The 16,845-nt window shown below is 38.8% G+C and overlaps 1 protein-coding gene across 1 annotated transcript in view; it reads left to right on the forward strand.

Annotated features, from left to right (window-relative positions):
* The first annotated feature begins 3,474 nt into the window (after positions 1-3,474).
* Positions 3,475-16,845, forward strand: part of LOC133248106 (C-type lectin domain family 7 member A-like) — a 55,385-nt gene continuing 42,014 nt past the window's right edge. The window contains exons 1-2 of the mRNA XM_061417859.1: positions 3,475-3,621; positions 7,454-7,546. Of these exons, the coding sequence (XP_061273843.1) occupies positions 3,477-3,621; positions 7,454-7,546 (238 nt within the window). The 5' untranslated portion in view covers positions 3,475-3,476. The remainder of the gene's footprint in view (positions 3,622-7,453; positions 7,547-16,845) is intronic.

Here is a 16,845-nt window from a genome sequence, read left to right on the forward strand (position 1 = left end):
GAAACTGAGGTAAAGAGGAAGTGAGGTGAAGGAGGATGGGAAATAAATACAAAATGATACATAACTGAGCTGCCCACTGCTTCACAAATGAACAAAACAAGGTCATGTGACCTTGGGGAACTCGGCTCTAAAGAAACACTGGAAGTGTAACCCTTGTTTAGGGGGGAGTAGAAGCTTCTGGATACGGCTAAACTCTGAGTGTCCTTATTGAGTTCTAAGTAGTTTCTTAGCATCTTTGTCACCTTCTTGATCAGTAAGTAAGTAAGTGAAAGTTGCTCAGTCGTGTCCGACTCTTTGCGATCCCATGGCCTATGGACTACACAGTCCATGGAATTCTCCAGGCCAGAATACTAGTGTGGGTAGACTTTCCCTCCTCCGGGGATCTTCCCAACCCAGTGATCCAGCCCAGGTCTCTCACATTGCAGGTGGATTCTTTACCAGCTGAGCTACAAGGGAAGCCCAGTACCTTGAATAAAATTTCCTCTGTTTTAAAACAGAGAGATTTGTTTTCCTTGCTGGGCTTTGATTGGTACAATGTATTTTCTTACTTTCTTATTATAACCATCCTGTGGGATAATAACAGCTTGGAGGTGTTGCAGGTTTGCTCCAACCACTATAATCAAGTCAGTATTGCAATAAAGTGAATGTTGCCATAAAGTAAGTCACACGGTTTTTGTTTGTTTCCCAGTGTACATAACAGTTGTATTTACATTATTCTGTAATCTATTAAGTGAGCAATAGTATTATGTCTTAAAAAAACAAACACAATGTGCATACCAGAAAAAAATTAAAGTTAAAAACTAAAACCAATGTGCATATCTTATTTAGAAAATGCTTCATTGCTAAAATATGCTAGCCATCACATGAGCCTCCAATGAGCTGTATTCTTTTTTGCTGTTGGAGGGTCTTGCCTTGATATTTGATTATGGCTTACTGACCAGGGTGGTGGTTGCTGAAGTTTGGGGGTGACTGTGACAATTTCTTAAACTAAGACCTGTGATACATATGTGTACTCAGTCATGTCCAACTCTTTGGGATGCCATGGACTGTAGCCAGCCAGGCTTCTCTGTCCATGGAATTTTCCAGGCAAGGATACTGGAGTGGGTTACCATTTCCTCCTCTAGGGGATCTTCTTAAATCAGGGATCAAATCTGCATCTCCTTCATGTCCTGCATTGCAGGCAGATGACCGCTGGGTCATCAGGGATGCAGAAGTGAAGTTTGCCACATCAATTGACTCTTCGTTTCAGGAACAATTTCTCTGTAGCATGCCATATTTTCAGAAAGCATTTTACCCACAGTAGAAATTTTTTTCAAAATTGGAGTCAATCCTCTCAAATACTGCTGCTGTTTTATCAACTACGTTTGTGTAATACTATAAATCCTCTATTGTCATTTCAATAATTTTCACCGAAACTTCACCAGGATTGGATTCCATTTCAGGAAACCACTTTCTTTGCTCATCTTAAAGAAGCAACTCCTCATCCTTTAAAGTTTTATCATGAGAGATTGCAACGATTCAACCATATTGTCAGGCTCCACTTCTCTTGCTATTTCCACCACATCTGCCATTACTTCCTCCACTAAAATCTTGAACCTCTCAAAGTCATCCATGAAGGCTGAGACCACTTCTTCCAAATACCCATTTATGTTGATACTTTGACCTCTTCTCGTGAATCATAGATATTCTTAATGGCATTTAGGATGGTGAAGATTTTCCCCTCTCTCCTTTCTTCTCTTCCTGCCTTCCTTTCATTATCTACTCATATATGGTATGATTTTCCCCCCTCCATTTTTCAATCAAAATTCTTTACTTCACAGGTACTATTTTTTGGCCTGCTTGCTCTAGGTGATGAGAGAGGCCAGTTCAGTTCAGCACAGTCACTCAGTCATGTCTAATTCTTTGTGAACCCATGGATTGGAGCACACCAGGCTTCCCTGTCCATCACCAACTCCCGGAGATTACTCAAAATCATGTCCATTGAGTCGGTGATGCCATCCAACCCATCCCATCCTCTGTCGTCCCCTTCTCCTCCCACCTTCAATCTTTCCCAGCATCAGGGTCTTTTCCAGTGAGTCTGTTCTTCACATCAGGTGGCCAAAGTATTGGAGCTTCAGCTTCAGCATCATTCCTTTCAATGAATATTCAGGATTGATCTCCTTTAGGATGGACTTCTTGGATCTCCTTGCAGTCCATGGGACTCTCAAGAGTCTTCTCCAACACCACAGTTCAAAAGCATCAATTCTTATGTGCTCAGCTTTCTTTATAGTCCAACTCTCACATCCGTACATGACTACTGGCAAAACCATAGCTTTGACTAGATGGACCTTTGTTGGCAAAGTAGTGTTTCTGCTTTTTAATATGCTGTCTAGGTTAGTCATAGCTTTTCTTCCAAGGAACAAGTGTCTTTTAATTTCATGGCTGCTGTCACCATCTACAGTGATTTTGGAGCCCCACAAAATAAAGTCTCTTACTGTTTCCACTGTTTCCCCATCTATTTCCCATGAAGTGATGGGACCAGATGCCATGATCTTAGTTTTCTGAATGTTGAGTTTTAAGCCAACTTTTTCACTCTCCTCTTTCAATTTCATCAGGGGGCTCTTTAGTTCTTCTTTGCTTTCCGCCATGAGGGTGGTGTCATCTGCATATCTGAGGTTATTGATATTTCTCCCAGCAATCTTGATTCCAGCTTGTGCTTCATCCAGCCTGGCATTTCACATGATGTCCTCTGCATTTAAGTTAAATAACTAGGGTGATTATATACAGCCTTGACCTACTCCTTTCCTGATTTAGAACCAGTCTGTTGTTCCATGTCCAGTTCCAACTGTTGCTTCTTGACCTACATACAGATTGCTCATTAGGAAGGTCAGGTGGTCTGGTATTCCCATCTCTTCAGAATTTTCCACAGTTTATTGTGATACACACAGTCAAAGGCTTTGGCATAGCCAATAAAGCAGAAGTAGATGTTTTTCTGGAACTCTCTTGCTTTTTCAATGATCCAGTGGATGTTGGCAATTTGATCTCTGGTTCCTCTGCCTTTTTAAAATCCAGCTTGAACACCTGCAAGTTCTTGGTTCACGTACTGTTGAAGCTTGGCTTTGAGAATTTTGAGCATTACTTTGCTAGCATGTGAGATTAGTGCCATTGTGCGGTAGTTTGAGCATTCTTTGGCATTGCCTTTCTCTGGGATTGGAATGAAAACTGACCTTTTCCAGTCCTATGGCCACTACTGAGTTTTCCAGATTTGCTGGCATATTGAGTGCAATACTTTCACAGCATCATCTTTCAGTATTTGAAATAGCTCAACTGGAATTCCATCACCTCCACTAGCTTTGTTCATAATGATGCTTCCTAAGGCCCACTTGACACATTCCAGGAATCTGGTTCTAGGTAAGTGATCACACCATGGAGAGGCAAGGGTACTTTAAATAATGTGGACATATGTAAGAGTTCTGACAAGAACAGAAACTTTCAGAATGTCTCAAATGTCAAGATTTCCTATTCTACTGCTGAGAATATTTTCAGTTGTTCTGGACATCAGATCTTTTCCTCCCGTTCAGCCTTTAGAAGGGAAAGTGAACCCTCCCAACTCTATTTCTGAACAAACTGTGGAACTTACAGGTAAGATCAAAGCTACTGTGTGTCATCAGCTACTGATTCTGGAGAGATTTTTAACATCCTTAATCCTATCTGTTTGGGCTTGATATGTGAAAGTCTGAGATGGTAAAGAATCTGCCTGCAATGCAGGAGACATGTGTTGGATCCCTGGGTCCAGAAGATCTCCTGGAGAAGGGAATGGCTACCCACTCCAGTATTCTAGCCTGGAGAATTCCATAGACAGAGGAGCCTGGTGGGCTACACTCCATGGGGTTGCAGAGTTGAACACGACTCAGAGTAATGAGACTTTAGGAAAGGAGAGCGAACCCCCCTGAATTATAACATTTTCAAGTAGAACTATACTGAATCAAAAGGAGGTCATTGAATGAAGAATTTTTATTCTGGTAATGAAATAATGCTGAATCATCCAAATTTCCTTGTTAAGAAACTGAATAAAGTGAATTGTAAAGACTAAGAAAAGGCATAGAAAAGGTATGTTTACCTTTCATTTTTTTTAAGAATAATTTTTTTGTGAATGTTTTGTATCATCATTTTAGTTAGCTTTTACTCTTAGTTATAAACTATAATAATCTAGATAGGGAATATTTTGTTTTCTGCTGCTGCTTCTGCTGCTGCTCCTGCTGCTGCTAAGTCACTTCAGTCATGTCCAACTCTGTGCGACCCCATAGAGGGCAGCCCACCAGGCTCCCCCGTCCCTGGGATTCTCCAGGCAAGAACACTGGAGTGGGTTGCCATTTCCTTCTCCAATGCATGAAAGTGAAAAGTGAAAGTGAAGTCGCTCAGTCCTGTCCGACCTTTAGCATGGACTGCAGCCTACCAGGCTCCTCCGTCCATGGGATTTTCCAGGCGAGAGTACTAGAGTGGGGTGCCATTGCCTTCTCTGTTTGTTTCTAGTAGTATACAAATAAATGACTATGTGAAATCTTTTTTCCTTATAAGTTGAAAATTTTTTGAAGATAAACACTTTGTATTTAAGTTTAGAAACAAAGTCATTTAAGGAGATCAAATTATTGTGTCATAAACACCTTTACAAATAATTAATTGCTCTTTCTTTTTGGTTTTCCTAGTTTATAATTGCCTCCTGCCTTAGATTATTCATTTGTTCCTTTATCCCTCTGTTTACCGATGCTTACTTAACACTTACTGTGTGCAAGGCACACATTATACTTGGTGCTGAAAATTTAAAGGTAATTAAGTCACAGACCCTTTGCCTTGAAATTCAAATTTCAGGGGACAGAGATAGCTGTAAATAATTAAAGTGCAATGTGAAAACAGAAGTAATTGGATCATAATTAAGGATATCTGAGAACTCACAGGAAGGATGGAGTTAACTCTGCTCAGGCACAGGGAAGACTTTTCAAAGAAATGCATTCAGTCAAGTTTGAAGGAAGACTATGTATTTTGCCAGGTGGAGGAGAAGGAGCATGGCAATGCATTCAAAGTGATTATAGCCCAGATACATTATTTCCACAGACTCTTAGTGCTGCTGGAAGATAGGATGTTGGGCATTGATGGAGAAGCTGTGAATAGGGGCTATCAGCATCAGATTTAGCCAGAGTTGGCAAACAAAGAGCAGTCTGTTTTTTACTTTTTTACCTGTGCTGGGTCTTCAGTGCTGTCAGCGGGCTTTTCTCTAGTTGCCTTGCACAGGCTTCTCAGTGCCGTGGCTTATCTTGTTGCAGAGCACAGGCTCTAGAGCACACAGGCTTCATAGCTAAGGCACAGGGCTTAGTTGTCCCGCAGCACATGTAATCTTTCCGGAACAGGGATTGAACCTGTGTCTCCTGCATTGGCAAGCAAATTTGTAACCACTAGACCACCAGGGAAGTCCCTAAGAGCAGTTTTTAAAGAATCAATGAGACTGAATATTATACAGAGATCGAAAAATACCCTAAGATTTCTGTTCAGTCCCAAACTGTTTTTCTCTTCTTTTTTTGATTACCAGTCCTTTCTGGGACTCACCCATCTTTTCTTTCCAATATAAAGTTGTTACAATGTATGGAATCCCTTAGTACATTAACCCAGACATATCCTTCAGGTGAAATCTTTCTAATTCAAACTTTTGTTTTTCCTAAAGGCAAAAATTATTCAGAGTTCTCTGCTTTTAAGTTTATATTTTAAAAAGGCTTTTTATTGAATTTGTTATAATATTGTTTCTGTTTTTTTGTTTTGGTTTTTTGGCCGAAAGGCACATGGGATCTTAGCTTCCTGACCAGGGGTCAGACTTGCACCCTCTGCTTTGGAAGGTAAAGTCTTAACCACTGGATTTCCAGGGAAGTCCCTTAAGCTAATTTTTTATACTGATAATTGCAGTAGGTAAACTAGCAGAGACAAGAAATGTAGTAAAAGATCTTCTAAATTCATTCTATACTGTGATATGTATAGCTCTTAGCTCTTTTTCTGAAAATTAAAATGCCTTTTTGGAATCACTGTTGTTGTTGTGTAGTCACTAAGTCATGTTCGACTTTTTGCAACCCCATGGACTGTCACCCTCCAGGTTCCTCTGTCCATGGGATTTCCCAGGCGAGAACACTGGAGTGGTTTACCATTTCCTTCTCCAGGAATCTTCTTGACCCAGTGATCGAACTTGTGTCTCTTGCGTGCAGGTGGATTCTTTACCACTGAACCACCTGGACATTACCTTTACATTAATTTGAGGGTAAAAATAGTTAGACTTCAAAAATGTGTTGATGTCCATTAAATCTTGTGTTAGCCCCAGCCTAGGGGGCCAAAGACTATTGACCAGTCCACGAGCTCTTCTGAATCACCTTTTCTCTTTTTCTTCACACAAGTTACTTTCCCAGCTCCCCTTGTAGCTAGAATGGCTATGTAGCCCACCTTTGGCTACTAAGACTTAAAACAAAGTTGTCTAGCTTTCTGGAATGGCTTTCATTCCCTCTACTCTTTTTTGTCTTGAATACTAAATAAGTTACCTGGAGCTGTGACAACTCTATTGTAGCCATGAGGTTGTCAACACACTCAAGAGCAGCTTCAAAAGCTTTAGAGAGCCAGTGGCATTGATGATGTTGTTGACCTGTCTTGATCTCTGGATATTTTATCGTATTTGTCCAGATACATGTCTAAGAGCCACCTACTTGTGGTTGTTGTCAGTTTCAATGGGTTCCTCATTACACAGAAGAAGGAACTCACACTGAATTAAAAATATAAGCAGGATGTTTGACAAGTGAGGATGGACTTAGAAAAAACCAGATGGGGAAATCAGAATAGCTCTGGATTTATTATCACTATATCTATAAAATGTATTATTATAATCTAGCATTACAGTATACAGAGGATGTGCTGTGCTACAGAAAAAGATAGCTTAGAATGAAAACAAACCAAGACAAAACAAAACAGGAAACGCTTGTGATTTGTGGTTTAAAAATAAAAGGATCTCATGCAGCCAAAGCTGCAACTTCTCAGCCTTTCTTCTGGCAGCTCTGCTTTTATGTATTATGACCTATTGCTTTAATCTGTTTCTGAACACAGTAGGAAAGTCTCTTCAAAATGATGTATATATATATTTTGGTCTGAACACCTTACACATTTGCCCCCCCACCCCACCCCAATTCTCCATTCATCATGGGCACAGCAGCCTCCCTCAAGCCTACAAAAGACCACCAATGGTGTGAAATTCCAACACACACTTTACTTATTTTAGGCATTCAAAGAAATTCTCATAAAAGAGGAGGAAGATCCCCTCAAATATAATTTTTATAAAGAACAATTTCTCATATGTTGTATGAGAAGTGTGAATTGCAATAATTTTTTTCTTGAATGTATGAGAAAGTTCACTTTCAACCACATCTCATCTCCACGTTTCTCTACCCTTCAGACATGACAGAGAAGCATGTTTATACTGATGTGAAATCTCTTGGCAAAAGGAAGAAAATGCCGTCCAGAACTGCTGACAGGAAATATGAGGGTGGTAAGCATCTATATTTACAGAATCATACATCCCAGGTTTGAACATGATCTTATATATTTTAAAATCCACTAAATTTGTAAATGTCTCCCTATAACTTACCTGTCAAGTGTTTAAACTGTGTTTGAACACCTGCTTGGAAATGAAACTCATTTTTTTCCCCAGGATAGTAGTCAACCACAAATTGTAACTGCTCCTAGAATATTTTTGCTTTACTCTGAATCAGAATATTTCTTCTTGAATCTGGCATGCACAAACACTACTTAGAAGCCTTTTCATGGAAAAGAAGTGATTGTCATAAAAGCTTGATGACTTCTTATGTTGAGTCCAGGATTTCAATGCAACAGGGTATTATTTCTTCCTGTGGGTCCATGAATCAATTACAGTGCAGAAAGCATGGCAGATCATCTTGTTTTATTAGTAATAGATGTAGAGTCAAGGTATATTTGCTGTTTAAGAGTTTTTTTGTTTTTAAAGATGATAAATGCTAATGCTAGGGAATTAGCAATGTGTGCCTGGAGAATCCCAGGGGCGGCAGAGCCTGGTGGGCTACTGTCTATGGGGTCACACAGAGTCGGACGCGACTGAAGCGACTTAGCAGTAGCAACAGCATAGGCCTTATACTGTAATGATTGGGTCTTTATCACCATTTTAAATTTTATTTTTTAAAAAATAACTAACTAATTTTTGGCTGCACTGGGTCTTTGTTGCTGCACAAAGCCTTTCTCTAGTTGCAGCAAGTGGAGGCTACTCGCTGGTTGCCTTGTGAGGACTTCTCATCGTGGTGGTTTCTCTTGTTGCAGAGCATGGCTCTAGGCTTGCAGGCTTCATTTGCTGCACACAGACTTCATTCAGCAGTTGTAGCTCTCCATGGGCTTAGTTGCCCCACGGCATGTGGGATCTTAGTTCCTGGACCAGGAATGTCCACTGCACTGGTAGGCAGGTTCTGGACCACCAGGGAAGTCTCCTTATCATCATTTTTTAATGGTTCTCTTCTGACTGTCCTTCTCAATAATCCAAGTGACTACTCTATGCTGGGCTGTTTTCCACAGGTGGCCAGACCAGTGGAAGGACTGAAAGAAAATGTCTTGGTCCTTATGTCTTCAAATAGCTTCTTCAAACTCCTTATTTAAAAATCTGTAATTTTTTGCATACAGGGTTATCGTTACCATCTTTATAAATTCCATATATATTCGTTAGTATACTGTATTGGCAGAAAAGGCAATGGCAACCCACTCCAGTACTCTTGCCTGGAGAATCCCATGGACAGAGGGGCCTGGTAGGCTGCAGTCCATGAGGTCGCTAAGAGTCGGACACGACTGAGCGACTTCACTTTGACTTTTCACTTTCATGCATTGGAGAAGGAAATGGCAACCCACTCCAGTGTTCTTGCCTGAAGAGTCCCAGGGATGGGGGAGCCTGATGGGCTGCCGTCTATGGGGTCACACAGAGTTGGACACGACTGAAGCGACTTAGCAGCAACAGCAGCAGCAGCATACTGTATTGGTGTTTTTCTTTCTGGCTTACTTCACTCTGTATAATAGGCTCCAGTTTCATCCACCTCATTAGAACTGGTTCAAATATATTCTTTTTAATGGCTGAGTAATACTCCATTGTGTATATGTACCACAGCTTTCTTTATCCATTCATCTGCTGATGGACATCTAGGTTGCTTCCATGTCCTGGCTATTATAAACAGTGCTGCGATGAGCATTGGGGTACAAGTGTCTCTTTCAATTCTGGTTTCCTCGGTGTGTATGTCCAGCATGGGATTGCTGGGTCGTATGGCAGATGTATAGAATAGTCTTTTGGACTCTGTCGGTGGAGGGGTGGGGGGGCATGATTTGGGAGAATGGCATTGAAACGTGTAATATCATAAAAGAAATGAATCGCCAGTCCAGGTTCGATGCAGGATACAGGATGCTTAGGCCTGGTGCACTGGGATGACCCAGAGGGATGTTATGGGCAGGGAGGAGGGAGGAGGGAGGGGGATTCAAGATTGGGAACACGTGTACACCTGTGGCAGGTTCATGTTGATGTATGGCAAAACCAATACAATATTGTAAAGTAAAAAAAAAAAAATCTGTAATTTTAAATTATTTTGCTCTTGTAGTTATAGCAGTTGCAAAAATATAAAAAAAAAAAGAAAAAAATATCCTGTAATTTGTCATAACATTAGGAAAGGGGGCTTAGGACTTAGGACAAACGTGAATTCTATCATTCTACTGTAATGCTTTATTAAATGTTAAATTTCTACACTTTAGCCATTTATTCATAGATGTTGTAGGAAGTCATTATGGGTTGACATATATTTACATATATAAGAATCAAGGGAGATTTCCCTGGCAGTCCAGTGGTTAAGACTGTGCACTGCCAATATACGGGACATAAGTTTGACCCCTGCCTGGGGAACTAAGATCCCACGTGGCCAAAAAATTTTCTTTTGAAAAAGTGAAAAGACATCCTACAGAACGGGAGGAAATGTTTGCAAGTCATATATCTGAAGTGATGTGGATTCATAATAATGAACTCTTACACGTTAACAATAAAAAGATCAGTTACCCAATTAAAAAAAAAATTAAGGGCAGACATGCCCATTAAGCAACTTGAGGCAGAGACAGAAGCACATGCCTGGCAGGCTTCCATGAAGGTTTTTTTCTTTTCCTTTTTTTAAGAATGGATATTTATTTATTTATTGGCAGCATTGCAGCCTGTGGAATCTTAGTTCCCCAAACAGGGACTGAACCTATGCCCCCTGTAGTGGAAGTCCAGAGTCCCACCACTGGACTGCCAGAACAGTCCCGTCCGGGAAGATTTTCTTAAACTTATCTTTTTTTTAAAATGTCTTTATCGGGCAGCATGCCCCATTGTGCTATAGTTTTCTCCAATAATTTTATGCTTCTGTAATCTTGCTTTGACCTAGATATATAATATTAGTTTTGTTTGAACACTGTTGCAATAATACCTTTAACTTATACATTGATTGCTTTCATCAGGTTTATTGTTCCAATCCCCTTACTTTCATTTAATCACAGCTGCTTACTGCAGCTTGGCCACATTCTGGGTGCTGTGCTGTGTGCCAGTGATACCAAGGAGATACTGTGTCTTTGTTGCTGTTTATCACAAAGCCTTCTTCCTCTAGACTAAAATACATCCTCAGGAGTGGAAATTATGATCAAATACCTATTGCAGAGCATTTGAAACCTCAGAGGAGGTCAGTGTGGAAGGAGACTACAAGTAGTGGGGAAAATGACAGAAAATGAAAATGAGAAAGTGATCAAATAATGAGGTAAGCTTGAATGCTCATCCTAAGTTCAAAAGGAAGTATTAGAAACTTTTAATGGAGAAGAGAAAGAACCTGGGCTCTTTGGGATTTAGCTGATTTCATGGCTTGAAGAGGGAAAAATTAAGTTTGGAGAAGGGATATATTTAATTGTCATCTGTGAATAAGGAAGCATTTAAGACAAAGTTCATCAATATTCTGGAAAAGGCAAAAGTATGATGATGGTAAAAAAATCAGGGATGTGGAGTGGAGAGATGAACAGACAGAACACATAAGATTTTTAGGTCACTGAAAACACGCTTTATGATTTTATGATGGATATATGTTATTTTACATTTGTCCAAACCCATAGAATGTATTAATATAACACCAAAAGTGAACTCTTAGGTAAACTATGGACTGAGTCAAGGCAGGTTAATTGATTATAACAAGTGACAGCAAGTGTACCACTCTGGTAGGAGATGTTGATAATAGGGGAGGCTATCTATGTATGTGTCAGGATAGGGATTCCTTGAGAAATCTCTATAACTGCCCCCTCAAGATTGCTGTGATCCACAGCCAGGCAACAAGAAGGTGGGATGAACTGAGAGAGGAGGACTGGCATATCTACACTATCATGTGTAAAACAGATGACTACTGGGAGCCTGCTGTATAACGCAGAGAGCTCAGCTTGGTGCTGTGATGACCTAGACGTGGGGGGAGCAGGAGGGAGGATTAAGAGGGAGGGCGTATATGTATACTTATGGCTCATTCACCTTGTATAGCACAAAACAATACAACATTGAAAAGCAATTATCCTCCAATTAAAAATAAATTTTAAATTTTAAAAAAGTTTTAGCATAAGAAGATTGTTGTGATCCAATCTTTTACTCTAAAAGAATAAAGTCTTAAAAAACTTCTTTTAAAGATAATATACATAGAGGTCAGCTTGAAGGAACTATTTGGGGGCAGTTTGTGACATTTTGAGCATTAATGTTAGTAATATTATAATAGACAAATATATAAATCAATAAAATTGTTTTACAAGGTCATGTGTTCATAATGATATAAAAGAAAAGCTTGTCAGCATAGATAGTTGTAATCTGAAATGAGAATGCTAACAGATTATATTTCAGAAATGTATTTCAAACTGCTGGGCATACACACTGAGGAAACCAGAAGGGAAAGAGACACGTGTACCCCAATGTTCATTGCAGCACTGTTTATGATAGCCAGGACATGGAAGCAACCTAGATGCCCATCAGCAGATGAATGGATAAGAAAGCTGTGGTACATATACACAATGGAGTATTACTCAGCCATTAAAAAGAATACATTTGAATCAGTTCTAATGAGATGGATGAAACTGGAACCTATTATACAGAATGAAGTAAGCCAGAAAGAAAAACAGCAATACAGTATACTAACGCATATATATGGAATTTAGAAAGATGGTAACAATAACCCTGTGTACGAGACTGCAGAAGAGACACCAATGTATAGATCAGTCTTATGGACTCTGTGGGAGAGGGAGAGGGTGGGGAGATTTGGGAGAATAGCATTGAAACATGTATAATACCATGTATGAAACGAGTTGCCAGTCCAGGTTCAATGCACGGTACTGGATGCTTGGGGCTGGTGCACTGGGACGACCCAGAGGGAGGGTAGGGGAGGGAGGAGGGAGGAGGGTTCAGGATGGGGAATGCGGGTATACCTGTGGCGGATTCATTTCGATATTTGGCAAAACTAATACAATATTGTAAAGTTTAAAAATAAAATAAAGTAAAAAAAATAAAAAAAATAAAAAAAAAGAAATTTGAACATAAAAAAAGAAGTTAATAATTTCATTAAATGTGTTAACATAGCTAAATGATTTTGTATAAGCTTATATTAATATATGTTTGTGAAGTATAGAGAGGTATTTGTTTTAACTGTGTAAGTAAAGATGGGAATATATTGGAAATTATGTAAGCCCAGAAAAAGCAGAATCCAAAGGAGGATGATCATACACAATAAGAAAGCAGAAAGAGGAAAAGAGAGTTCAATTTCGTGCTTTAAAACGATGATTTAACCACACATTTTAAAAAGGGACTAACTTCAAGAGTTTGATTCCTCTTTTCCTGGGCTTAGACTTTCCAAATGGCCCGAAAATTTAAATGGTACAAGAACGCATACACAATTTTTAATAGTGCTAACAGATAATAGCAATATATAAAAAGGATAGCATAATGCATAATTAAATGTTAGCTAAAATGAGACTTAAAACATGTATCATTTGTAATGGAGATTATTAGGTTAAGAAATACAAAATCTATATGAAAGATGAGAATTCCAAATGTTCCATTTTTGTAATAAATTAAGTTTAAAACAAGAGCCAACGTAATGGTCTGCAGCTTGAGTTCAGTCATGATGCAAAAGCAAACAATCTAAAAATCAGTTGTTTGACAAACTATTTCCTGAAGTATTTTGCTTTTTTGGTCCATAGAGATTACTGAAAACTAGAAAAGTATTCAAGGATCTAATAATGTAACAACTATTGGACAGTTTAAGTACAATTATAACCTTGGAGAAGTATAAAAATTATAGGAATAACACACGAAATGAAGTTTAAAAGCTACTGCTTTATTTTAAAATACATTTAAGTACAAGAATAGCAATAGGTTTTGTAATAATTTTACTTGTATTTGCTTCTTGAAGTGTTCCAAAGAGCTAGATACTTTAACTGAAATTTTAAAATTTTATAGGACTGAATTTGAGTACTTAAGTAGAAATTAATGTTGAAATATTTCAGTAGGTTTCAAATTATCTTTATTAGTGAACAGTGAGTCACAGATAAGCTGGGTGATTGACTCAGTTTCTTAGGAAGCTGCCTTCAAGGTGTGGGTCAGGGGTGGGGTCTCAGGTCAAGGCTTGACGAGGGAGCTCCCACCTCCAAGCTCACTCACATGGGTGTTGGCTGGTCTCAGGTCATTACTGGCTACTGACTGGAGACCCAAATTCTTTGCCATGTCGGCCTTTTCATAGGGCTATTCACATCACAGGGGCTTCTCTCATAGCTCAGTTGGTAAAGAGTCTGCCTGCAATGCAGGAGACCCAGGTTTGATTCTTGGTTCTGAAAGATCCCTTGGAGAAGGAAATGGCAACCCACTCCATTCTTGCCTGGAGAATTCCATGGACAGAGGAGCCTGGCAGGCTACAGTCCATGGGATTGCAAGAGTAGGACACCACTGAGCGACTAAACCACCACCACCATTCACATCACAGCAGTTTGCTTCCTATGGGGGTGGGGGAGAGACTGGAGAAAGAAAGAGAGAGAGATGGAAATGCATTGGCTCTCTTGGGAAGAGGATTCCAAAATGGTATGGATACTAAGGGGTGGGGAATTGTAATTGGGGGCCACTATAGAGGTTGCCTGTACTATGAGATATGCATTTGTGCATTTTATAAAATAAGGATGATTCGAATCACAAATATTAGTAAATTTTATTTTCCATTTGCAAAAGCCTTTGGTCACGTTTGCAGTGATCAGTTGCTTTTGTGTATCCCTGTTAAACTATGACCTTGAGCTCATGCTTTGTGACTCATATCTGTCTTCAGCAGACGATAGACTTGTCACCATGTGAAGTTCTCCAGAAATTCAGGTCGAACAAGATGCATTAATAAGTATCATTTGAAAGATTGTAAGCTTTATTTTATATGGTTGCTGAGGATAATTAGAAACCCAAATAGCAAGAGCACTTTCTGAAAACCTGTAAGACCGATAATAGTCACAATAATTTTGCCGTTTCCAAAGGGGCTCCTCCACTTCTGCTTTTGTAATTTTGTACTATGGCCAGCAGATGGCATCGTCGTACAAATCAAGTTCTGAAATTAAGCTCCTTCAATTTGAAAATGTCTTACTCATAAGAATAAAGAAATAAATACATTCTCATAAGCTGCTACTCGAAATGTTAGTAGGCTAGTATTGCAAATAGATTTGGCAAAATATATCTGTAGTATTAAAAATGCTATCACTTTTTGAACTAATGATTCCACTTTAGAGATCTGTCTTCAAAAAATAATACATATGAACAAGATACTACACAATTTGATTTTTTTATCTCAGTATTATTTGACTTGCCAAATACTAGGAAAATCTTATATCCAACAATAGGAGAAAGGTTAAATATATATGATATTACCCTACAATTGAAAAATACAAAAATTTAAAAATTATATTTATGAAGTATTCAAAATGTAAGAAATGCTCCTGATATAATGCTAGTTGAAAAATCATAAAATAATGTGTAGCTCCTGCTAGCACAAAATATACACAGAAAATATGGAAAGGAAACATATTTTATATGTTTATAGCATATAATTTTATAACAAGATTTTAAGGTATTTTTCTTCATATTTTCCTTGTTCCAATTTTCAGTAATGAGTAGCTGGAAATAGCATCGTATTTTTTAATAAGCAGAAATCAAGTGTGAGAACAAAGAAAAGGGAATAAAAAATTTGTGCTAATCATAATTAAAAATTCTGTCATCTGCTATGTTAAACAATAAAAATATTCATTTATCTAATGATTATCTAGTGTTTTTCATATGTCAGACATCACACTGGGTGATGGTTATACAAAAGAAAATAAGACACAGGTTTTGCCTTTACTGAACATACAGTCAACTTGGAGAGAGAGACATATAAACAGATACTATATAAAGTAATGTGACAGGTGCAATGAATAAGACTATTAATGGTCTGATACATTTTCTTTTTCTCATTCGTTAGTCTCAACTCTCCCAGGTTTTTTTTTCCACATTGCATGGGGCTTGCAGGATCCTAGTTCCCAGACCAGAGATGAATTGAACCCAGACCCTCTCAGTGAAAGTTGCAGAGGCCTAAACCCTGGACCAGGAAATTCCCTCAGTTCTCCATTTTGGTCTCCAATATTTGATTTGTGACTGTGATTTACTGAACTTTACACATATTTTTCATTAAGAATTTCGAAGAACAGCCATGACACACAAGTAAATAATATTTACATTATCTATCCAGTGGTTATGAGTACCATTCTGTTGGCAAAGATATTATCTACCTGTGAGAAATGGATTGTTGCTGCTGTGATTAAGGTGGAGGATGATATAAAACAACTGCTATGAAAAACTTACTCGTCTGAGGTTACCAGCATTTTGATTGTGAGGCTGAGATGAGTTTTAGTAACAGATTTTCAAAAGGTTTTCTCTCTTCTCTGGTTTAGCACAGCAGAGTGTATGTGTGAAGAAGGAAAACATGCGGGCAGCTCTTTTTGGAGAGGCATTACCCTTTTAAAAAAAGCCCTGTATTTTGGGTTGCTTTTCTTCTCTCTAGAGGGATGTGACTGAATGAGTATGGACTAGCACTGGGGTGTGAAGTTCTGAGCCCCACAGGCCACTAAGGTATTTCTGGACTGTGGGCCTGAGGGTGTGTTAGGGAGATTGGAGTGGTGGGAGGGGGTGGGGGTGAGGGTGGGAGGTGGATCTTTCTCCCTAAGAATAACAGAAGGTCTGATCCATGGCCTTTCACTTGCTAAACATTTAAGATGCAGTACTGATGAGGGAGATATTAGACAATTGTTTTGAAGGCAGAATAGTGAATGGAAATGCTCTCAACAAAGCACAACTTTCCTTATGTCCAATGGAAAAAAATGCACAACGTAAGTGTTGTGAGTTGAGTTTTATTTGGGCCAAATGAGCACTACAGCCCAGGAGACAGAATGTCAGATAGTTCTGAGAAACTGCTCCAAAGAAGTACGGAGTAAGATCAATATATACATACATATATATATATATATACACACACACACACATATATATATACATATTTATATATTAGTAAAGGGGGGTTTGTGTAGTTAAGCACACATTTTGGCAGAGGTTTGCTACTAGTCACAAGAAGGTTGCTTCTAGTCATGAGGAGCAATCTCTCTTTTAATGATTTTAGTGCTTCTCTAGATATCAGAAGATGCAAAAATCTCGGCTCATAAACTCTTCTCCTAAAAATATCTAACTATGTGAAGGCC

The sequence above is a fragment of the Bos javanicus genome, chromosome 5 (assembly GCF_032452875.1).
Source record: "Bos javanicus breed banteng chromosome 5, ARS-OSU_banteng_1.0, whole genome shotgun sequence".
NCBI lineage: Eukaryota > Metazoa > Chordata > Mammalia > Artiodactyla > Bovidae > Bos > Bos javanicus.